Source organism: Cyprinus carpio, chromosome B2 (genome assembly GCF_018340385.1).
Source record: "Cyprinus carpio isolate SPL01 chromosome B2, ASM1834038v1, whole genome shotgun sequence".
Classification (NCBI taxonomy): Eukaryota; Metazoa; Chordata; class Actinopteri; order Cypriniformes; family Cyprinidae; genus Cyprinus; species Cyprinus carpio.
Window position 1 is genome coordinate 23,299,118 of NC_056598.1, and position 25,838 is coordinate 23,324,955.

At 39.7% G+C, this 25,838-nt stretch overlaps 1 protein-coding gene across 2 annotated transcripts in view; it reads right to left on the bottom strand.

Moving 5' to 3' along the window:
* Positions 1 to 3,068: 3,068 nt before the first annotated feature.
* The window catches only part of LOC109111127 (ephrin type-A receptor 4-like), a 39,008-nt gene continuing 16,238 nt past the window's right edge, over positions 3,069 to 25,838 (bottom strand). The window contains exons 4-18 of one of the 2 annotated variants that reach the window (XM_042718727.1): positions 21,796 to 21,951; positions 18,018 to 18,353; positions 15,607 to 15,731; positions 14,395 to 14,554; positions 13,878 to 13,989; positions 11,651 to 11,709; positions 11,280 to 11,393; positions 10,940 to 11,125; positions 7,642 to 7,703; positions 7,315 to 7,524; positions 6,862 to 7,038; positions 6,581 to 6,774; positions 5,695 to 5,853; positions 4,503 to 5,344; positions 3,069 to 4,121 (exon numbers count right to left, since the gene is read on the bottom strand). In XM_042718727.1, the coding sequence (XP_042574661.1) occupies positions 5,230 to 5,344; positions 5,695 to 5,853; positions 6,581 to 6,774; positions 6,862 to 7,038; positions 7,315 to 7,524; positions 7,642 to 7,703; positions 10,940 to 11,125; positions 11,280 to 11,393; positions 11,651 to 11,709; positions 13,878 to 13,989; positions 14,395 to 14,554; positions 15,607 to 15,731; positions 18,018 to 18,353; positions 21,796 to 21,951 (2,165 nt within the window). In that variant the 3' untranslated portion in view covers positions 3,069 to 4,121; positions 4,503 to 5,229. The remainder of the gene's footprint in view (positions 4,122 to 4,502; positions 5,345 to 5,694; positions 5,854 to 6,580; positions 6,775 to 6,861; positions 7,039 to 7,314; positions 7,525 to 7,641; positions 7,704 to 10,939; positions 11,126 to 11,279; positions 11,394 to 11,650; positions 11,710 to 13,877; positions 13,990 to 14,394; positions 14,555 to 15,606; positions 15,732 to 18,017; positions 18,354 to 21,795; positions 21,952 to 25,838) is intronic. The other variant, XM_042718728.1, reaches the window with a different exon arrangement.

Below are 25,838 nucleotides of genomic sequence, written 5' to 3' on the forward strand. Positions count from 1 at the left end.
ATCACTCACTCTTATACTCCTCACATATTAATAGGCATGAAATGTCGATAATGTATTGAACGCAATCCAGCATCAAGTGATAAGTTAAAATCAGCTTCATATATTTAGAAGGAGGATGAGCAAAGGTCACATTTGAAAAGTCTGCACTGTAAAATTGTTTTCCGGTAGGCTACAAATATTAAATAAAATACAGTGGCCAAGAGAGCTCAACACACTGCAACTGAAGAAAACACATGCAAAGAATAAAAAAATAGTAATCAGTTAAACAAGCACAACCAAATATTACACGTGGCAAATACTCACAACGCGACCAAATACAGAAACGTGCTGCAGTTACCACAGACCACAACAGAAATGTGTCAAGGCGACCTATAGTCAGACACACTGGTCTGTTATTGTGGTGACATTTCCACGCCTCAAAACGTGATGATGAATGAAACGAACTGTGATTGGTTGTTTGACATGTCAGTCAAATGGCCTCATGGGCGGGCTTTGGCCAATGAAAGCTGCCATGAATTCCAGACCTTCAGCCATCAGTCTGAAGATCTGGCTACACGAGACTAAGGCAACCCCAACAAGTTACATAATGTTTTTACAGTTAATTCTGTATTTGGTCAGATTATTTAGGCTAATTATATCCAAACAAATAATGAATTTTTACAAACAGAATGTTAAATTAAGCAAAAAACTTACAGTACCTTTCAGGCCATTAACAACACCAATGAGTAGACACTGAACAAAACATGTCACAGCCAGGTTCGTCACTTGTTGTATTCCCTTGAAACAATTATGTTGCGGTCTGTGCATCGCACAGACAGTTCTTTTTTATTAATTTTTTTTTTTTTTTGGTTGCCTTGGATTTGCAGTGCATTCTTGTTCGGTTCCATTGTGAGTATTTGCAGTTTTTGCTGTCAGACAGATCAAGTCTGTTTTTCTTAATTTTCTGTTGGTTTTTTCCTTCTCTATTTGCGTGTTTTCTTCAGTTGCAGCGTGTCGAGTCTTAACGGTAGGTTAACTAGAAAACAAGCTCAAAATACTAGATTAAGTCTGAACAAAAATTTTATGTTTAATACATTTTTGTTGTGACGTCATGAAAAGTCATCTTAATCTAGAGACAGAGAGATTCCTTCAGTTCAGAGGGAGGTCAAGTCAACGGTCTTCACACACACAAGACTTCTGTTTGTTTAGGGATTATTGGACCAGAGGTCTCATACAATTTAAGCCTGATTATGGAAATGCAAAATGCAAAAGTTCCCACCAACCATTTGTCAAGAGCTGAAAGGATCTCTTTTGAACAGCCATGGGCAATATGGGTTATATTGTCTGGGTTTGGATCCCTCAGTCTGGAACACAGCAAGAAATAAAAAAAAAATAAAAAATAAAAAAATATATATCATTCACTAAATATAATGCACATTTTTGTATTTTGTTTAGTGATGAAACATCTGCCAGAGCCACAATGTTTTTTTTTTAAACCTGGAAAACAAGACAAAGGTACTTAAGTGTCGTTCCCCACCCCCTTCTTTCTTTCCTTCTCTTTTTAACAGCAACTCAAGAGATTTTCAATGCTTGTCTTGGATAGGACAAGATGAAAGCGAGGGAATGAGTTAATTTGCTGCTGCTGCTGCTCCGAATTTCGATTGTTAATCTTTTCCTTGTTCAACTTTTTTTTTCTTCTTTCTTTCTTTTTTTATAAATCCATGTGCTGTAAGTTGCTGAAAAGAACTGATAAAGTTGCTATTGAAAAAGACTGATATCTAGCTGATAAAAGACGCCAGTACTACAATACACAGATCTCACAAAGGACAGATATAGGACACTAGAACAGATTCATATAAAATGTAAGACCTGTCTTATGTCCTGATGGTCCAGATTGTGCTGTTCCAGGGTTTAAGGATTAAAACATGGATTCAGGGTTGGTTTTGTAGCATGACTCTCTCAGACTGCAGTTGTAAGCTGTTTCTGGGTCCTCAGACATACTCTGTCCTTCACCACCCTCATAGGGTCTAAATCCTGGTCCATGCCGTTTCTGTTAAACCTCATCAAGAGCTATCAAAACACTCTAGTTCCTGTTCTCTCTCTCTCTGTTTCTGCTCTCATCCTGCTGGAATGCTGTTTCTTTTCCTCATTACATATCAACCAGAATCAGGCTGGCGAGTCTTTCCTGAGCAAACTTTTTTTTTCTTTTTGCTCCATCCTTCCTTTTTTCAGGGTGACGGGCGTCTAAATACATGCATAATGAATGCATCTCTCATTAGAATGATTGTCAGAGGAAAAACATTGCTTGGCTCACGGCAGGGTTTTCTGGGATTCTAAAATTACGTTTTCTCCGCGTTCCTCGTTCCCTCCTTCCTTTATTTATCAAAGGCTTTCCACAATCAGCCCTCATCGCGACTAGGACGGCTGTGGGAAACAGATGTTTACTGATTAAGCAGGCGTACCGTGCCAAAGCGGCTGTATTACAGCCCATTCAAAGTGCAGAAAGGACAGGAAAAAAAGTTTAAAGAAAAAAAAAAGACAAGCTGACGAAACGCAGGCGCTCACGGGCAGCCCCCTCTTCTGCTGCCGCTTCAACCATAATACGGTTTGATTGTTGAAATTGTTCTTCGGTGGATAATTTGCTCTTTAATTTTTTTTTCTCTCTTATTTTTGATACGCTTTTAATGTGTTGGTTATCCCTGCCAATCTGCTTTTACTCACAATCAGCGTTTACACAAACACTCACTTCAAGCTCAGGCTGAAAGACACGAGGAGAGGAATGATCGGTGAAAAGGAGAAGAGAAACTCAAAATCATCTGAATGCTACTGGCAAGGCCAACAAACCTGTTTATACCACCACATTAGAACATTTCGTTTCAACTGCAGCCAGAATGTAATAGAAATATGTGACCAGCATTGGAGCCAATTGTCCGATCTCACCCTCGGCTGCCACTTTATGTGGAAATAAACACAAGATCTGTTTCTCTCCATGTGAGAATACCTCATCAGACGGCCCGTCCAAGTACCTTTCCAGCAATCCGTTTCTGAGAATTAGTGGAGTTAGCCACATAAATCACTTTAGACATTAATTACAATGCACTCGGCAATCATTTATTTCTCTCATAGCTCTATTTTACAATTTACAAACTAGATAAAAAAGACCATAAATAAATGACATGTTTCATGTACCTAATTTCATAAAATAAAAAATGGAAGAGAAGGAAAATGATGACACAATTATGCACAACATTAAACTTAAAATGTCTAGATCTGTTGGGAAAAATGCGATCTGTTAGTGTCCCTTCCAGAATAAACTACATTAGGAGACTTGGCACGGTACATTCTATTGAATTTCTCTCCTCTCCACATTCATTGCATATTCCAAACTGGTCCTAAACAGGTGAGGAGGGAATATCGAAAGATGAAACGAGAAGAAAGTCTCTTGGATTGGATGGATGGATGTGGTTGACATGAAACAGAGCACACTTGAAATGTTAAAAGTTTTTTTTTTTTTTTTTTTTTTCCTTTTATAAACATTCCTGTAATAAGTTTATTTTAGGTACAAATAACGTGCTTCTTCTTGCAGTCCACATTCAGACTATTCAAATTTGCATTGAAATCTTTTAGGTTAGAGTCAAACGACCCAAATAAATGTGGTGTTTTTTTAGTTACAACCTCCAGCATTGGTAAGAAGCGAACAACAGCAGTGGCTTAGCGAATATAGCAAACAACTCCAGTATGTCGGCCTCCAGAGAGTAGCCACAAAGTTCTGCAGTCTTAGCACACATCATGTACTTTTGTCCTTTGCGTATGTGCCTCAAAACAAACCGTCATCCTTCAAAGAAAACAGCAACACACTGCACTGAGAATGGAGAGTTTTTCCTGTCAAGAGTGAGACCAGATGAAAATGTTTATTATATCTCTCATCGAATCTCTTAGGAGACAACCGAAGGGCCTTCAACCGCTCCTCGGGTTGTTCGTCATGTTTTCAGTCTGCCTTCGTGGAAGCGTTCAGCATTTGTTGGGAATCTTGGGAATTGAAGTCCTTTGTCCAAGTGTCAAGTAAAAGTAGTTATTGAAACGGCAATGGATGCGAGTCTGCGCAGCAGATATCGCTGCGGAGCAGATGTGTGAAGGTGACTCTGTGGAGGGAGAGAGAGAGAAAAAGAAAATGATTATGATTCAGGGATTCAAAGCGCGTTCTGTAAACAGACCAGGACACACAAATGCAGCATTAATTGAAGTAATCCACAGAGTATGGAAACTGAAATTGCTCTGTTTGGTCTGTTGCTGGGGAGCATGGGAAAAACACATTTCCCATTTTTGGCTCAGTTTTAATTTTGAGCTTATCCTATCAACATGGCACCAATATATATATATATATATATATATATATATCTCCCTTTTATTCATCTGTACTGGTTCTAATCCCAACTAATGAGCGGATAAATAACTGCAGGGGATGGAGAGGAAGTAGAGCAGATCCCATAAACATTGGGTCGGACTTGTTACTTTGTGCTTACCTTAGCTCAGCCCTGTTGGAACTTCCAGCAAGGGAGACATGTGTTGATTTCACGGCCCGCCGAAGGTCTCCGGAGACAGAGAGGCGAGGAGAGAGAGGGCACGGATGGAGAGGGGGAAAACCGTGGAGAGAGAAAGATTTTTCTATTCCAACACAGGCCAAGTGAAGTGGTGTGGAGAATTGTGGAGTGGAGACAGCTATTCCATTCTGAGGATGGGGAGACCTGGAGACCTTCCAGAGCTGGTCTTCCATTGTGGACGTTGGGAAGATGAATGCCTCTCCGTAATCTCCGGAATAAAAGCGTTAAAGAGTGCATAAAATCTTTATCTCCAAGCGTAAAAATTCCACCAGGTGCCGCTCACTCAAGTAACCGTGAAATGGCAGGAGCGGACGAAAAAAAATAAATCCAGTACTATTTATACATTTACTTACAGGCACATACATACAAAATCAAATAAACAAACAAAGAAACTCCTTCGTTGTTTCATTGAAATGAAAAGCTTCCTACAATCATATCCAGAGCATCAGTACAGCGCGGGACAATCCTCTTGACTGGACGGCGGGGATGGCATTATTGAAAGAAAAGTGCTGTATTGTTCCTCTGAAATCTGTTTTTTTTTTTTCTTTAATTTAAAGTGCATGGATGAGGTAAATGGATTTTCTTAGAACCAAAATAAAAAAGGAAGTCCAAAGTATGTTTCGAGTTTGTGTGTTCTGATCCTATGGGTTCAGACAGGAACCATCCTGTCTTGCGTTTGTTGCATCTGGGACAGCATTCCCTGCGCGCTGTTGAGGATCTTATCCTGATGTGCGGCAGAGGAGATCCCTATCCTCGCCATGTCTCTGTTCCAACGAGACACAAAGACAGAAGTGATGAGAACATGTTTGATTTGGTTTATTTTTTTACCCCTCTCTCCTCATTTGCTTTTAACATGAAATCTAAGAACTCGATCCTGGCTGAACATTTGAATGCCAAAGTAGAAGTTCTCAATGCTTCGTTGGCATCTACACAGGGGTTTTGCACGGAAATGTGACTACTGAACCCATACGTCAGTATGTGTATCCCAGAGCGCTGATTTAAGAACTGGGTTTCTTTCTCTTGAGTTAGTCAAAAGCCTTCTCAAAGCCAACATACACACATCACACGTCTCCTAACACCTTAAGAATGCCCAGTTTTTGTTCACGTGACTCACTCTTGTGTCATGTGGACCACAGCCTCTGGAGTGATGTAGCCAGCAGCAGTGAAGTTGTCTCCGTAACGTTCCATGTTGATGGCCTGCAGCCAGTCGGCAACTGATCCCAGGGTAGATGTGAATTCTGGGCTGCTGGGCTCCAGGAGGGTGGTGTTGGGTCTACAAACAGAGAAAAGACTTGGTTAGGAGCCCCAAGAGCATGGGCTGGCTCTGTGTTGCCCACTTTGAACAACGTATAAAAGAACTATAAAAGATTTTATAGCCATGAGCATCACTTCATTGGAACACGTTTATATAACACTGCAAGTCATGCATGTAACATGCACTTATGTACCACAGCTAAAAAAGCATTTACACCATTTTATCACTGATAAAAAATGAGACTGGAACCAAGAACATGACTTATACGAGAAGAGAAATGCCCCTTCAGACTGAGCTAAGATTTTAAGCCAAATGGATTTTAAAATGAGCACATTTTAAGCTAAGTGGATAGACACACACACACACAAATAAGCTTTTATTTGTTTATTTATATGTATTTTTTTATTTATATTCATCTTTTGTCATATTTATATATAGTTATACTTTTTGTACAAATATATATATATATATATATATATATATATATATATATATATATATATATATATATAAATAATTTAAATAAAAATAATATAAAAATATTTTAAATATTTTAAACAAATATATTTGGAAATTGCATAAAAATTTCAATAAAATATAATATTTTTTATCATATTAATGTGTAAAATAATTAATGGAAAGGTATCAGACAAGGAAAAAAAACATTGCACCAGGACTGTGATTGGTGCCCTTCAAAAAATAGGTGCTAGTTGCACCTTGGCTTATGTGAGATGTATTTTATTACCTGGCTATCTCTCCTCCTGTCCTTTTCAGGCTGTTGGGGTTGCGGATGAGTTTGTCCAGCATGTTGACAATTTGGCTGAACTTTGGCCTTTCGGCACGCTCTTTCTGCCAGCAATCCAGCATCAGCTGGTGCAAAGAAACTGGACAGTCCATGGGAGGAGGCAGTCTATAGCCTTCCTCAATTGCCTTTATAACCTGAAGCAAAGAAACATCCAAATGGTTTTAAACAACAGCTGAAAATGCATACACTGAAGCTCTGAATCCACTTCATCCAACACTTACATCCTGGTTACTCATGTCCCAGTATGGCCGTTCTCCATATGACATCACTTCCCACATGACAATGCCGTAACTCCATACATCAGAGGCGGAGGTGAACTTCCTGTATGTAATGGCTTCTGGAGCGGTCCAGCGAATAGGTATCTTGCCTCCCTGTGATTGATAGGTTCCTGTTATTTCCTTTCAAAAGAGATAGCAAACACATGCATGGAGGTTAATCACACACACGCATGCACACACACACACACACACACACACACACACACACACACACATACATACATACATGCGCTCGGCACTCAATTTTGGGGTTAGTTTGCTAATTTCTATTACACTTGAAAAGATACTAGCACTTCTTGTAAGCACATGCGGGTTAAATGCTGAAGATAATGGGTTTAAGCTTGTGTTAGGGCTGCAAACGCAAGGCTGCAAACAAATAATATGTATCAAACTTACCCTAGTAGTGTAAGCAGCATCTGGATCTTCCTCCAAAACTCGAGACATGCCAAAGTCAGACACTTTACACACAAGGTTACTGTTAACCAGGATGTTGCGTGCCGCCAGGTCACGGTGGACGTAGCTCATGTCAGATAGATACTTCATTCCTGAAGCGATTCCACGCAGGATGCCCACCAGCTGAATTACAGTAAACCGCCCATCGTTCTTCTACGAAGGAACAACATTTACAGTAAAATGATGTTTAAGCTAATACAGTACGCAAGAGTACTAAATGACTGTTGGGTCGAAAAGATGTGCTTGAAATACAACACAAACAAAACTCACCCTGAGAAAGGCATCAAGGGATCCGTTCTCCATGTACTCAGTGATGATCATAACTGGCTTACCTGTGCAGAGAGAGAGAGAGAGAGAGAGAAAAAAACATGTAAGTGAAAAGTGACAGTAGAGACATTGATAATGTTACAAAATAATTCTATTTGATATAAATGCTGTTCTTTGAATTTTCTATACATCTAAAAATCATGAAAAAAGAATGCATCACTGTTTGAACAAAAATATTAAGCAGCACAACTGTTTCTCAAATATTGATGACCAAATCAACATATTTGATTGATTTCTGAAGGATCATGTGACACTTAGGGTGTGTCTAAAAATGAATAAATTACATTCAAATATATTATTAAAATAGAAAAAAAAAAAAAAAAAAAAAAAAAAAAAAAAATATATATATATATATATATATATATATATATATATATATATATATATATATATATATATTTATTTATTTATTTATTTATTTATTTATTTATTTTTTGATCAAATAAATGCAGCCTTGGTGAGAATAAGAGATGCCTTTCAAAAAACTATATATATGTTGGAACTTTAACATATGAAAGCATTTAATTTGCTTAAACTTAATTTTCACTTGAATTTCCAAATTGGAAATCCAACTTCCATTGAACAGATCCTTTGTAGCTGTATAATAGAATCTTATTGGCTGCAGTTTGTCCTATTTAGAACCAATCAGAGTTTGTACATCTAGGCCCTAAACCAATTATCTGCTTTAATCATGTCTTCAAGAGAAAAAACAGTCTGATAGTGACTGAAAAAGTGCATTGAAAAATGCAGAGATTTCATGTTGTTTTTTACCGCATGCACTCAAGGCACTCTGTACACATCAGCCCATTTGAATGACACTTCCCAATCAAGCCCTAAAGTGTCCGTCTGCTAGCCCCTCCTCTTTTCTCACACTCCCCCCTCTCTTCCTATTCGCTCCTATTTGCGAGTGGGATTTCTGTGTGGGTTTGTTTACTGAATGCAGTCGTTGCTGGAGGCTATCAGGGCTGGATTCCCACATTACCTGCCAGTCAGTACCAAGACAAGGCAATACTATGGCAACGCAGGCCCCTCTCACGGAGCCGAAAGGAAGGAGTGCAGGGGCTTCACAAAAGAGGACAATGGCACACACACACACACCTACACAGAACCACTTACAAACGCATACGCAGATTACGCACATACGCGCTTCACCTCAGAGGAATCATTTCAGTGTTCTAGCCTTGCCTTCATTATGCAAATACAATCTTGCATTTAATGCCAGCGCATAAAAGACTGCGCCCACCAAGCCCGTCTGTGAATGCTTTCTGAGGAGACGGCTGGCATCCTGCTTCTCTCCCGCTCTCTGAGGCTTAGGGGCATTTTGTCTTTATTTATTTAGGACAATTTCTACATCATTAGTAATTTATTTAACAGGTTTAATTGGCCCGGTTGGAGGCGTAGGTTACGAGAGGGCTGCCATTGTCTGTTTGTAATAACAGTTATCCTGAAGACACTACTTCTGCCATGCTGAGGATTATGGGAGAAGGGCTGCTAATAACAAACAGCACTCCAACGCTTCAAACTAAGCCAGCTATGAGACACCAGTCCTGTTAAAAGAAAAGTTCTGATCACAATGTTTTATACATTTTCTTAATTTTACCTCATAATTCTAAAAATAAATAAATAATAATAATTAAAAATAATAATAATAATAAATTAAAAATAAATTAATAAAATAAAATAGTCCAATTCACTTTGGTCCAGTTTATGAGCATGCATAGCACAAACAAACTCTATATCAAAATGGCAAATGGCCCATGTAAGGCGTACTTCGATTCCTAGGATCACCATTTTTATTTTTCATGTATTTTTCCACGAGTGGTCTCTCTCTTGCTCCTTATGTCTCTGTCTTTGCTCTCTGTTTCATTCCTGTTCACTTTCTCTCTGTGTAACCCATCTGTTGGCATCGTCTTCACTAATACATCAGAGAGGATGGGGATTTGCCAGGGCTGTCTGGAGAAAAGATGTGACTCGGTGGGATTGTGGTATTGTTACATGTCTGCAGAAGCCCCTGCCTATGAATGCAGCTCTCTTCCATGCAGTCTACCAAAACAAACTCCAAAAAAACACACACATCTTCATCTTTGTGTTTCTCCAGAGCTCCTGAGCTGCCAGACAGCACAAGAGCCATCAGCGTCAGAAGACACTAGGGTGTTCTTCAGTCCAGCTGTCAAATGCAAAGCCATCTAATGCAAATCCCAGCTCCACCATCACACACACACACACACACACACACACACACACACACACACACACACACACACACACACACACACACACACACACACACACACACACACACACACACACACACACACACACACACACACAGGTCCTCCTCATATTTGTTATGCACAGTGAGGTCTGGCCACAACTACACCCTGGAGGTTTCTTAAACACACATATGAGAGAGTCAACTTTCAATCAATAACAAGTTATTAAAAGGTTTGATGTCAGGTCTGCCAGCCAGCCAACATTCCGTTCTGGTAATGGGAAGGGTGCATTGCAAAAGACAGGGTTGATTTTCATCAAATTAAGGAATAGAGAGTACATCATTTCTTCAATGTGGTTCCAAAATGCATTTAAGATGCAAACAGGAGGCAGACATCGACTGTAAAAAAAAATAAAAAATATATAGAAGCAAAGCAGCCCAATTTTTAATAAAAGGCTTTCGATGGCTAAAAGTCAAAGCAAAAGTCAAAAACCTAAAGAAATGAAAACCATCAGCTCTACAGCAGAGCTTCAATGGGTGGCCAAATAAGTTGGCAACACAGCAAACAATACTTTTCCTTAAAAGTATTTGTGTCTTGTTTTCCAGTAAAAACATGTAAACATATTAGGTGCTTGGCATACTACAAAAGAGTTATTAAAAGTTATGTAAGAAGCAAAACCGCATACTCCTTTATTACTCGTTATTTATTTTTAAGTTAATAAAAGTATAACTATGAATAATAAAGTCTTTTTTCTTGTTTTAAAGTGTAAATCCTAACAATTTAATGAGGTTTATGCTTTAAAGAAGAATTAATAAACAATAAAATGTAACAAAAATCATCACGCATCACTTTGTAAAAAGACTTTTCATGAAAGATGGCTGTAGACAGTGAAGCACACAGCTTGGATTGTGTGATCAACGAGGTCACGATTTGCAAATGATATGCAAAACCAGAACAAATCTGTTTGAAAGGATGTGGTCACAGTAAACGAGTAGCTTGTTCATACTGAAAACACTCAAAAGACTCACATTTAGTGACGACTCCCTCCAGTCGGATGATATTGGGGTGGTCAAACTGGCCCATGATGCTGGCCTCGCTCAGAAAGTCCCGTCTCTGCTTGTCGGTGTATCCTGCTTTGAGGGTTTTTATGGCTACACAGATCTCGCGCTTTCCAGGCATTTTGAGACGACCGCTGCACACTTCCCCGAATTCTCCTTTAAACAGAAAAAGAATCAGAAATGTCTGCGGTACATAATGACCCATGAGATATCTCTGGATCGGTGGGCTAACATTTCACTGTAACAGTTGTGGTCTAGCTACACTCAGTCTGAGACAGACGGAAAAGAAAACAGCAGGTCGTTTGCTCACCAATGCCGATGACCTTTTCGATCTTGATGCAGGAGGCGTCAATTTCTTTAGCGAATTCACGGACTGCTTGGTTGGGGTCCTCATAGGTGAAGGGGTCCACATAGATCCGAACCCCTGTGGAGACACAAAGAGAGAGGTGCCTACATGTTACGAGATTGAAAGAAAAGGAGGGGAGGATAGTTGACAGACAGACAAAATGATGAATATACAACATGTTTTCCATTCTCCTCCCTCTCTTGTTGGCTTGTCTGTCTTCTACCACACTGAGAATATACAAACTTCTCTTCTTATTTACAACTTTAACTTAGATGATACATGCATATTAGAGAATGTGTCATTGTGTATATGTGTTTACATGGCCGCAGCATTACCTGGATGCAAATGCCTCTCCTCATCAGAATCCTGTTTGGCTTTGCTGTATTTGCTTCTCCTGTTAACAGAGAGATGAGATGGATTTTAAATCACATAAAAGAGAAATCACAAATAAGATCTCTTTTTTGATGTCTCTCTTTTTCTAACAAGAATTAAATTATTTGAGATTTAACAATGTCAAAAAATGTGATTTTTTTTGGATAACAAAGCATGCAATTTAAAAGTCAGACGGGTTAAGTAACTTTTTTGCATTCATTTTTGCATAAATTATTTGACTTTTAACTATTTTTAAAACACATCCTAACACAGGCTTTTCACCTTCAAGGTTAGTGATGGAAAAAAAAAGTAAATCAGATTAAATATTTTTACAAAACATTCAAAAAAGACTAACTGCCACATGTGAGACACGGTGAACATGCTGTTCCAAGTCATTGAACCAGGTCAAAGTTTTGAATAACCTTTTAACCTTTTCTTTAAAAGTGGGGCTGTAAAAATCTGTAACGCTAATCAAGCTACACAGAGAGAGAGTACACCATATCAAAGTAGAAAGAAGGTCTGTTCACGAACCAAGTCCCCTGGCCTTTCATCTGAAATCATTTAGAGATTGACAGATAAAGAACAAACAGGAATGAGGTAAAGAGAATGACAGACGAGTAAACACACAGTCATCAAGTGGCCAAAACGGCAACAAAATCCCATTTGAAACGACTCCACCCCTTCCCCTAAAAACATCTCGCCTTACCTGTCAACAATGACATAAAGGAGCTAGTATGCACCACCTTCAAAGTTACCATTTCACCCAATCACCTGCTGACCCCTTAGGGCCAACCACTGACCCCTCGGCATGGGTGCAAGTAGCAGAAGAGAAGCAATGGAACGTATAACAACCCCACCCAGGATGCTGCCCTAGCCCAAGACTCCCTGCTGGGGATGGGGTCACCTGCCTGTACATAGAGAGTGGGGGCTCGGCCGGGAATGCACAACTGCTGTTATTGTTTTTCTAGTGCGTTCTGGCATTGATAAAGGCCCCAAAGTTTCAGAGCTAGTGGAGGAATAAAAGGCTAGATGAAGGGAGAGGGGCATATCCACAGGTAGAACAGGATGAAAGGGCCAGGCTTTAACGCCTGAGTGCATCGCAGAAGCTAGAAATAGCTCTGCCTGCAGGGGGCCATGCCTTCGTAGGAGGAGGCCCTGCCATCAGCCCAAATGGTCGGTACACGTTTATTTTAGGAACTAGAAGATTATCAGGTGTGCTATCCAAGTACCGAAGTGAGGAACCCAAGGTTTTGTACAAAGCTGTAACCCCCTCCTGGCTTCCATGATCAACCGGTTTGCATCCCCTCAAGGTAGAGAAGAACGGCCCAAAGGTGAGAGCTACTTCGGTAGCTTCGGAGGATCGGTAGTCTTGTCTCCTGTTGAAGGGATCCACTGAGGAAGTGCTTAATGGCTGCTTGGCCAAAACAAAAGCCCCATTCATTAGCTTGGATTGTTATTTTCACCCTGAATGAGGGTGAAGCTTCTCTTTGGGGACTTTGAAAGATGCAGAGATGATTATCTAAGCTGATAATGATACAATGTCAACCACTGTAAGAAAAGACACTCTCACTCTGGTCTTGGGAAACTACAATCGGACACAATAGGAGGAGGCCTTATGAAAGGGAAATGTAACTGATGATAACCATAGTGGAGTAAGAGCATAGCTGGCTGAGAGTTTAGCAAGAAAAAGTTGTTTGATTAAGGCAAAGCAACCATGACGTTTTGCCCGTGGGAGTATGACAGCCGCTCTGATTGAGTACAGTACACAGACGTACACGTATGCACACATACGCCGTCCTGCCTTGCGTCTCGGCTCCCTTGGGAATGGTACGTGTTCCCTACGGATTTCAACACACACGGCACAGAGACCCTTAGCAGCACAGAAGAGACTAATCAGGCAGAGCTGCCAACGGACTGTCACTATACGACTAGCTACACCACAGGGAAAAAGAGAGCGAGAGAGCGGGAAAGAGAAGGAGGACGAGCCGTGAGAACCAGACTGATGGACAGGTAGAGAGGGGGGAAGACAGCAGGAGCACAACAGAAAGAAAGACTGATATAGGATGACAGACAGGGTGAGGGAGAGGTGATGGAGATGCCCACAGGGACAAGGGGAAAGACGGAGGAATGCTTCCAGATTCAGACAGTATCTGTGAGACGACTGACACCCAGTTGGGCCTGGTGGCTTACCTGCGGCTGATGATGAAGACTCCGATGAAGATGAGCAACAGAATCACACTGCCGATCACAGACACCAACAGCACGGTGGAGTTAGCGCCATCTCCGATGATGGGAGAGGGAACTGATAGGAAAAATATTAAAGTTAATCTCAAATGCATAATTCTCCTTTAAAGATTAAACTTGTCACCCATTTTGAATTTGCATAGAAGAGCCTTGTTTCATCAGTGAGGAACAAACCCTGTTTTTTTAAGATGCTGAAATGACCTAGTATCAAAGCTCCAAAACATTCCACTCGTTACAGAGTTTACTTTAAAGTGCTTTTAAAAATACCAGCGACTTTGTAGTGAGCAAACAAAGAAACTATCGTAAAGGAAAGGAAAACATACATAAAGGCTATAATTATGTTACTTTAGAGAAATAGTTTCCGGATGAATGGCTGATCCACCCTCAAACTCAACACGAGTCTCTAATTGTGGGAACAAAGACTTGCCATTGTCGGTTCAGTAACACGCACATGGAAACCTACCTGAATTGGTCATGAACTCGAAGGGGGCGCTGAAGTCTCCATAGCCAGCGGCGGTGCGGGCACGCACATGAAACACGTAAGAGGTGAGCGGGCTCAGGCCTTTGATCTCGGCACTTCGGGACGAGGTCTTCATTATGCGATAGCTGCGCTCGTTTTGATCCTGATTGGATTAAAGGAACAGGAAATGTTGAACCAACTTGTGGAATTGGTCATTAGGATTGTTTTATTTGGAATCAAACCCTGATAAAACAAAAAAGGAAGAGAGATTTGTTTAATGTCTGACACAGAAACTACAGCCAGGATTTTGTAGGGGAAACCACAACCTTGTTGTACAAAAACAAGGTTGCCAACTTTGTTTTTGCTCGCTCCCTTGGGTGTAACCTGAATTTGCTTGTTCAGAATTCCCTTGTTTCATCACTAGATCCAAACCACTTAAACGATGTCAAATTTGAACCAAAACAAGCAAAGGAACTAAGTTTAATTGTTTTTGTTTTTTTTCGATGTCCCCTAATGTTAGGCTTGTAATTGTTGGATCACGAAACAAGAACTTTTGTGTCTTGGACTTGTGTGTGTGTCAGTGTATGTTTGCAGTGGAAAACCTCAGAGTGTAAGGGAAAAGAATCTGACCACTGCTGCAATCTGTAATCAGTCAGCCAGAAGAAGACGCAGCGGGAGCAGAGAGAGGAGAATGCTGTTATCCTCTCTGTATCCCAACGGCCTGTATGCTTCACCCTAGATCTCTGCATCCACCCCATGCTGTTCTGACCTGCCGGTTCACCACACTCCTGCTGCGAATGTGAGTGAGTCTGGTCTAGCCATGAACTAAAATGCAGCTCTCTCGTTTTGATGTACCTGACATCATATGGCTCATTTTAAGGACTTAAGTGAACGCTTCACCTTGATTGCTGCATCTTAATCTGCAGTTTCAAAGAAGCATCTCTCCCATTTGTAGTTCCTGATAAGTGAGTGATGTCACTAGGCCTAATCCTGAACTATATTTGCCAAAATATATCCCTTATCTCATGCTGACAGGATGGGGAACCTCACAAAAACATGCAAAATTGAATGTTTCCAACCAGCATGGTCCTTCTGGCGAGGTTGACCAAGCTGGTTAAGAAGCCTCATGGGGCTGCACACCCATATTCAAAACACAACATACTGTATACAAAACATACAAAATTGTGTAAACCGCTTTCCCATGAATTTTCTCACCTTCTCGTAGTACTTGACCTCGTACTCAAGAATGACTCCATTGGGTCTCTCAGGCTGTTGCCATGCCAAAGACACAGCGTGTCTGGTGATGTCCTTGGCCTGGATGGTGGTAACTGGAGAGGGAGCTAGGAGGAGAAAAACACAAAGAGAAAAAGCTTAGTATTGCTAGGAGAACCCCGACCGCCCATCTGTTTCAAAGAAACATACACATGTTAGTCCTACAAAGCAATGAAGAGGTATGATATTGGAGATATTTGTGTTGTCATACTGAGAAAACCTGAAAAACAACTAAACACTGGAAGCTAACATGGGTTAACATCTGAAAAATGCAGTGATTACAGCTTTGTAACTCACAGAAAAATGTCAAATCACCAAAATGAAGTGCCCATTCCCTTACGCAAAGAAAATATATTTCCTAATATATGAATGATCAATATATTAAATGACATAATGGTATATTAGAAATTATACAGAGTAATATATTGTGTAAATATATTACAATATATTGAATAATACATAAGGAATTGCCGCTCGCTTTTCCTATATTGAAAAATATGACAATATATTTACTTATATATCACAATATATGTCATTTTATATTCAGTAATACACTATAATATATAAATGTGATAAGATGTTATTGCATGTGTAAAAATATATTGAACATATATTCATGCAGTATATACACACACATATATGGAAATATATATTTCTTATATTTAACAATCATTTATGATATACACATTTCATATTTTAAAATATAGCTAGTTTACAATAGCATAAGCACACCTGCTCATAAGAAAGCACTTAGTGAACAGACTATCACTGTGCTGAACAGTGCACTACCATTACTTTTAAAATAAAGTAACATATAATTTAACAGAGTTTGGCCAATCGTCTTCCAGACCACAGATTCTACTCTTCTGCAAAAAGGTAACCCCACAAACTTACACATACCAGAAACCCTTTTACATTTCAAAATAATACAACATTAAACACTAACAGATCTCCCCCATATTAATATTGAACAAAAACATATGAAATAACACTTAATTTTAGCATTTTTACTCTCCGTAAACAGTCAGAAGCAAAGCATGCTGGGAACAAATGTGTGTATATATGTATGTACATACATGCACATTTATATGGGCACATCTATGAGCAATATAAGGATTAAACAAATTTTTTTTTTTTTTTTGTATGTATCAATACATAGCTATATATTATCAATGGATATACTGAACAACATAAGCACTAGTTTGCAACATATGGAAATGTATTATGTAATATATCACATTATATTTTGCAGTATATTACCATATAATTTTGTTTCTTAAGGGTTATATCATCATCCCGGATTCGTGGTGAGAATCACTCAAGGTCTTCTGATTCTTTCCCTTCTCTCTTAATTCCACTTTGCTACTACAGAAGGTCCATTGATGTAGTCATCTAGGGAGCACATGCTTATCTGTAATCTTTAGGGTTTTATCAATGACACTCTACCGTTGCCAAAGGGGAAGCCAGACCATGAAACGATCCTGGCTCAATTCCTCAGTGCAAACGAAAATTATAATTATAACCAGATCAGTGTTTCATATTTATATTAGCTTGATTTTTGCATTCTCTGACAAAAATCAAGACAACTTGCTGCTATGCAGTTCCAAAGGTTTGCTAAGTGGCTGCAAAAGCAACAATAGGTGGTTACTAGGGCAGCTGGTAGGACATTCTGGTGGTAGCTAGAAATAGCAAAAATATTAATACTGATATGGCCTTTGGCAAGCACCAATAGGTGCTTCAGTGCTATAGGCCAATGTCCACCCAGAGCCCCAATATATGGGGTTATAAAAGCTAAGAACAGACGGTCAGGAGTAAAGGTCTGTTTGAAGAGTGTACAGACAGGTGTGATGGCTATTACAATCAGAGTTCACCAAGACAATGATGGTGAGAAAGACTCTTGGAAGACCCCACTCCTGGGGGCCCTACACACAATATCCCCAAAGCCAGACAAAAAGGCACTTCCTGTCTCATGCTTTCTCAAGAACCCGAAATTAAACACCTTGTAAAAGTTAATAGTCCACTCAGCGCAAACAAATGTGAGCAGCCAACAAATGCGCATATGCGCAATTTGACCCGACATGTGGTTTAAAGTCATAAAAATCCATTCTGACAGACATAGACAAGAAGTAATTAGAAATTTCTCTGTGGTGATATAAGACAGAGCACTTTCACAGACGGGAAGCTGATTACCGAACTTGATGATTATGTTCTGTATCAGACTGTGGTGACAAATTCAACACATCAGCCTGTGACCAGATTACATGATGACATCAGCCTAGTATTTAATGAAGTCATAATAGTAGGAATTTCATGTTCAACAATAATTCATTTTTGAACATAAACGACACACTTACCTGCTTGGTTGGTGGTAACCGTCACAGACACCGCCTGTTCTGGCCCGGGACTCTGCTTGGAGACCCCATTGACTGCCCAGATCTCAAAGGTGTAGTTGGTGTGAGCCTGTAGGTCATTTATGGATACCCTGGTGGTGCGTAGGCCCAGCTGCTGAGGCGAAAAATGGATGCCGTTGCCACAGGGCTGACAGCGCTGACCATCAGAGTTGCACCGCTTGCATATGACGTTGTAAGCGAGGTCCTGCCTGCCACCGGAGGATGCTGGAGCAGTCCACTCCAGATTCACAGAGGTCTCGTTCACATTAGAAATAAGGTGCTGAGGAGCAGATGGGGGCTCTACAAAAAGACAATTTTGGAAAAAGAAACACAGTTTAGAGACATTATGACAAAATATGCACATGATTTATGTTTCATTTCCGCCACAGTGATGTCTGGAAGTTTTGGAACAAACAAAACAGGATTATGACTGTGGCAGAGATTGATCTCAAAATACACCCTTGGCAAGGGAATCTTCAATGGCAAACAAATACATACCCGCCCACCCATCCATCCCCCGCCCCCCACCTTTTAGAATGTTTAGATATTTTCACTGGAAAACATCAGTTTTTTGAAGCATACACACACCCTTCAGTTGGAAATGAAGTCTGATGTGGTTACAGTCTATGCTTGCGTGCTTGTGTGTATTTGTGTACATTTGCACAGTTTTTCTCCATTGTGTTTTCGTAAACACAATGGAGGCACTGCTGAATTTAAAGTTAATTACAATTAATGACAAACCAGCACCACAGGTTGACACAGTGCTAGCTGCGCAAAAAGGAAATACACTCAACCCGTGAGAGATTGAGAAAAAGAGAGAGAAAATGATTACATCTCCATAATTGAGCAACTTGCTGATAGGGATCTGATAAATGCTAATTCGGTCGCTCGCTGCCATTTCTGGTATAGTAATGACGTTCTCATCGTAAATATGGTTCTCTAAATCAGCAATCCCAGGTTGACTTTCTCACAATGCCTGCCCGAAGGAACATTTTATTGATCAGAGGTTGCTCTTTTATTGCTCAGGAGACTTGAGTTTCTTGGTTATGTTTTATTCAAGTATGAACTTAAATATAGATGTTTGTCCTAAAATTCCTGAGGAGAAATAAACATAGAAAGAAGTGACTGAATTGTTAACATACATTGTAGTGTTTTTATATTATTAGAAAATTAATCTGGATTTTATCATTTGTAAAAACTGGATGAGAAATGTTTAAGATCAGATTGAAATCTCAAATCTTGACAACCTGGGACACTGTTGAGATCTCTATTCAAACTCCAGATTATGTAAGGTTGTTAGAGTCTTTATTATCATGATGAAATCTGAGGAGCAAGAGATATCCATCTTACTTTTCAATGTGGAATCAAGTCATTTCCTGTGACCATGCGAGACTTCCGATTCATTAGCTGCAATAGGTAAATAACTAAAAGAATAACAAGTAAACAGTAAAACTAATTATGCCATAAACTAGTGTGTTTTTGATTATGATAATAGCATACTAGTTTGCAATAACAAGAAGCACGACAGACTGTTTTTGCACAGGAAACCATGCACAATCAAATTTTACAAATGCTCTTGTCCAAGTCTCCACATGAGTCTCATTTGAATCAAAGTCTTGTTTCCAACTCACACTGATAATGCCATATTTAGTTGGCATATTTAGCTGGTACTTTGTTAAAAATTACTAATTTCTTTTTTAAAAGATCTCATTTGAGATTTTTCATTCCTACGGATGGTCTCAAGTACCACACGTCCAACATCAAACTCGAAGAAGTGAGTGAAGAGGACAAACATTCAAACAGGATGTGTCCTATTATCTCTCCTTGAGGTCTCTCATATGGCAAAAGCCATTATCAAATATCTCCATATCCTCCAAATCATTTAAACACTTCAAACACATATCTGACCTAGGTCTGGATTAGATTGAGTTCCTCCTGGCTGAGCTTTAAGTGTAAATGGTCTTTAAACTCTGTTTAACCTGTATTAAGTATGTGGCTGCTGTACCCACCCCAGCAGAGTGGGGTGAACCGAGCACGCTCCCACGGTGGTTCGGTGCCACACGCTCTGTGATTGACAGGAGCTGATTAAGTCGACTGGCTTCACTGCATTTTAATACGATAAGGTGAGAGAGAGAAGCTCAGCTCGGCAAGCGTAATGGGGTCGTTTCTCTCGCGCCTCTTCACTGTCTGTCTCCCCACTTTTTCGCATTTCACCTTTTTTCCCTCCCTTGCTACCTAGCGCCTTTTTATCTCGTTTTTTTGCGTGCGCCTTTAGCGAATTGGCTGTTGAGTATGTGACGGGTGCTTCTGGGTGAACGACAGACGGTGATATGAAAGAGAGCTCCAATTAAAGAGGAGATAGAAGTGAGAAAGACAATCTGATACGTAAAATGCACGTCTGGACGGCCGATAGGTGCATAAGAGCCCTTTCCCCCCACCTGCTGTCCCTGATCATTCAGATCTGGAAAACCTATTAAATCTGACACTGTGAACACATCTGGTCTGGATGCCTCTCTGCCCTTTTCCTAGAGATCTTTAATAAATTTATCACGTAATTCTTTTTTGATTACGCCGGCTTGAGTGTGTGTGTGTGTCTGCAAAAACCTGAGTGATTCGTATGCAAGAATGTCATGAACGGCTTGACGTGTGTTTTTCTCGTTTTTTACGATTAACCCTGTCGTCTTGGCTCATAGCTATGGTGAGCTGACTGCTGGTGCTTCAATGCAGGTCTTTATTTAACAAGCAGAACACTGTTATCAAGTCTATGACTCACCTCAGGGTCTAACACAAATCTATCTTTACTTATCATGACAGGGCTCCTCCCAACTCACTGCTACACATACACATTTTCAGTCAGTCACCAGTTTTTGATTAGGCAACGCAAGAATACAAGACACAAAATAACATCCGCTGCAATTAAATGTCCAATAATTTGTCACTGTCAAACATGTTTTTTGTCTTTAACTTTGGTAAGTAGCCTTTAGGAAAACAGCTCCACTGGTGTGTGAAGTGAACAGCTGCAGTCTGATACAATTCCAGGCAGTGCTGGTTCTCCTGAGTGATATGTGCTTCCTCAGTTCAAAATCCCTGACCTGGTCTAATGATTGCTCATGTCCAGGGTGGTTTGTTTACGTCTGTGTTTTTAGTCTCACGTAGCTGACTTTTCACTACAAGCATAATCTGGTCCACATTACAGCTTATTCTGGCCAAGAACGGCACACTTAGGAAGAGACCATCTAAAATGTGTTTGAGGTCAGTATGCATTTTTTCTTTTAAAGAAATCAATACTTTTATTTAACATGAATGCCTTAAGTGACATTTATTAGGTTACCAAAAGTTTTATTTTAAATAAATGCTGCTCTATCATGTTTTCCGCAAATACATTATATGCAGCACAATTGTTTTTAATGTTGATAATAAGAAATATTTTATGAGCACCAAATCAGCATATTACACTGATCTCTGAAGGTCATGTAATACTGAACACTGGAGTAATTACATTTTTAAATATATTAAAATAGAAAACTTAAAAAAAAAAAATGCAGCCTTGATAAGCATAAGTGACTTTGAAAAATAGTTTAAAAATCTATCAACCCCAAACTTCTGAATGGTAGTGTAATTTGGACTACAAATGGTCTCAAAGTTGTACACATGCTCCAAAAACCAGAGGTGCACACGTGTATAATCATCCATGGAGTCAGTGTAAATCCAGATAAAGTGAGAGAATGTTAAATACACTTACGTGTGCATGGCATTGAAGCAGGGTCTGTCTCAGACCTGAAGAAGCCTTTGTCACAGGCACAGGAAGTGGATCCCTCCCTAATGGAGTAACTGTGCAGGGGACACTTAGAACAGCTGTCATCTGTAGCCAGTGCTCTGTAGTAACCAATCTTACAGGCTGTGAAGAGAAAGAAAGTGAGAGAAAATTGAGAAGTTAATGATCATGAACTATTTAACATATACTGCTACAATAGCTCATCATTTTGCGATTTTAAAACTCTTAGTCTTTCACCTCCAGCTATCATAGCGACACTCAGTGTGTGAATGTTTATGTCAGGCCTGTGAAACACTCTGTAAGGGAGTGGTGTTGAATTTCTGAATGACAGACAGCAGTGCACAGCTTTATGACAGAGAGGAAGTGATTAATCCCAACACACAAGCCAAGCCCTTTCTCAGCATTTGTTCTCTAGCTCTGTTTTCTTTTTCATTCTCTTTTCAAGTTTGTCCACTTTCTTTTATTTCTCGCCCATTTTTGTACTCCCTCCAGCTTTATTCTTTTCTTACTTTGTTTGTTTGCCTTTCTACTTCCTTCTTTTTTTTTCTGTTGCTCCTTCTAATATGCCACACACATACAAACACACAGCATAATTTCCTATTTACGGTGACAGAGACAAAGGAATGCTTTGAGGTCTTTTATTGACTTTTTCTCTACAAAGCCATCGATACCCGCACAAGTACAGATAGCATTTGAACATGAATAAAGCCGCTACTTATGACATTTATCTAAGAGTTTATCGATCTGAAGATAGTTTACAGATGTGTTTCCCTAAAAGGTCCTATCAATATAAACGCTCCATGCGGAATATCACAAATCATAATAATGCTCTTAGCGATAATCATACATGCTCTTAGCAAAGCATTATGGGAAAGAAACTCAAGGCTTTTATATGACAAATAGGACAAACAAGCTTTCATGTGTCGAGAGGACAGCCCTTAAAGGGCGGTCACACTGGGCTTTGTGTGACATTCACTTACATTCATATGAATGCGAACAAATGTGAAGAATATTTGTCTTTCACTGCCTACAAAAGTTTGGGTTTGGTGAACTCTGACCTGCAAGTTCGTAAAGCAAAAGTACGTTAGACCAACAGAAGATTCAAATATCACAAACTGGCCTCTTGGATGAAAATCAAACATGGGGGAAACTCTCATTTTAGTGGTTTTGCATCCATAACAATATGAACAAAATGAAAGTTCAATTTAAAAAGACACTCGTTGCAGTGTTGTAGGTTGCAGTGTTGTAGAAAAAAAAAAATATAATTTTATACTAAATTGTCAATCATTTGAAATACTGTCCAGTGAATTTAGGCATCAAAATATACAATATAAAAGATAAATATGATATTAATTTTGAGATATGCCATTTAACAGTATTATTAAAAAAGATTTTAATTAGCATTAAGCACTAGAGATGATAGAAAAAGTAGCAATACTAAATAAATACTATAAAATCAAATTAAATAAAATCAAATGTTTTCTCCTATGTAAAATCTAGTGTGACGGCCCATTTATACTTCTCCTAACCAGTCATAAAGCCACAGTGAAAAATATAGCCCAATCCAAAATATAGATGCATATTAAACATTTTACATTTTAATTGTTTGTGATATTTCTGCTTCACACAGCATTTTCACTTCAGGCAAAAATAAAAATTAGCCTGTGTTTTACTCAGCCTCGAGATATGCTAGAAGTATATGACTTTCTTCTTTCAGACGAGTACAATCAGAGTTATATTAAAAATTGTCCTGGCTCTTCTAAGCCTTATCATTGCAGTGGGTGGGTGTTTCTCTTTAACAGTCCAAAACACGTTAAATAAAGCGTGCGCATCCATAATAAAATGTGCCTCACTCTCTGCCTCATTCTCTCTTATTTTCTCTCTTTGCTGGCCAATTCTTTTAATCTCACATAAGTGTCAGGAACCCTAGGGCTGCATTAGCGCTCGCCCTCGGGAATCACCACCTTCCACTTTCTCCATTTCATCTCTCCCTCCATCACAGTCTGCCCAGGGGCCAATCACTCCCAATCAGCCGCAACAGCACACTTGATCAGAGGAGAGAGTTAACGTACATCTTCTAAAAGGAGATTAACACAGTTTTATCTTCTAAACAAGATCCATAAAACAACAGTAGGGAGTGAGGGATGGAAAGATAGAAAGAGCTCAGGGAGAAGAGATGCAGCCCTGGGTCGCGACTTCCACTGGATGGTATGCTTTGTTGCCATGCGTTGGAGGGGAATGATGGGAATTAGAGCTGGAGGTTTCATCTGATCAGCTTTGGTTCATCTTAACACCGGCTGGAGGACAGAGTTAATTGAAGAAGATTCTTGGGAAGCTTAAAACCATGGTAGGAAACCGGAGGTGTGTGTGGGGATCAAGAGACTTCGAGTGCAGGAGTTTCGATCTTGTTTATAAGCGAATGCACTCGCTGACTTGTAGCACTTTTCTCAAGCACTTAGGATATCTAACACCCTCCACCTGCTTAAGAGTCTGAGTGTTTTCTCAGTCCCAGACCCTTACGGAAGACGACCAGCTGTCCCCTCCCTTCCTAAGTCCTCCATCCTAGGTCCCTCATGAGACCCCTAACAGCTCCTGGTTTCAATTCCACACACAGCTCTCATCCCCCCCACAGATCTGACCTTTCCACTCTCTCTACATGAAGCCTATGACCACTGGGCTGGACAATAGCAGGACAATCACGGTCTCATTGTCCACTTGGGTGGACGATTGAAGAGATGAGCTTACTGCCTGTGACAAAATAGGGTCATAATTACCAGTCCATACCCCAATATTCAGGGTCAGTGCTCTCGCATATACCGTCCACCGTGAGGACAATGTCCATCTCAATTATGACACCATCTCAGACTGAGCTCTGAATGCTTTCTGTGGGCTTTAGACCTTAAAACAGTCACCTGTTGTCCTGCATAGAAAGGCAAAATGCAGGGTGGAGCTGAGGACAAAAGCAGATCAGGGCATTGTGTTGGGAAGTGAATGAATTACGGAATTCTACAAGGTATGTGCGGTGGTTTATGAGCATTGAAAGATGTTCCAGGCGGGACAAAAGGACTTCAATTAGATGCATGTAATCTGAGGACGTTCAGTTAGACATGTAAAGAGGTCTGATGATACTTGCGTCAACATCGGTGGTTTCTATTCAGATGACTGCAAATAAATAAATAGCGGACAGAGGTAAAACTGCAGGAAAAATAAATAGAAATGTGAGGAGAAGTGGAAAGAAAAGAATGAGAGAGCGGGACAGGAAAATGAGAGGGAATGAAGCTTCAGCACTGGGTGGTCTTCAGAGTGTGTGTCCTCTCGGAAATTTAACACTGACTTAACTCTACCAGGTTATATTTCTCTCCTCACACACACAAGTGAAGTGAGACTCTTTCCGTCTATATCTCTCTTGGATTCTGTCCATTTTTTTTCTTCATCACATCCTTGCTGTTATTAATTTATGCAAAAAAAAAAAAAAATCTATTGTAAAAACAATTTGTGAATAAAGTTCCAAACTTGTGTTCAAGAGAACAAAATTCACTTGGAAATTGGAGGGAAATAGAAATGGAAAAAATGAGCAACTAGGAATTTATTTAGGAAATGTGGTTTCATAGCGGCTTAAGTGTAGGTCTTAAATAATATTTTTTGCACATTTTGGTACTTTACATATTTCGTTTATATTCAGTATTTTTGTATGCATTAAAATATGTTAAAACTCAGCTAGTGCTGCTCATAAACAATTTCACAAATTAGAAAATGTGGTGTTGTTTATTATTTTTTGATATTGTTGGACTTTTTGTGTTTTTCTAAAGAGGTGTCTTTTTCGTGTGTGTGCACACACACACACACACACATCCACCCACAGGCTCACTTGCCGAAGGCAGTGAAAGTGAAGTCAAGACCTGTGGGTTTGCGTGAGCTAATGGCTAACATATTTATGACACTTTTATGATGTTGGCTTATCTCTGAAGCCACTGCTCAGGAGGATCAACAGTGGCTAATCCACCTCACAC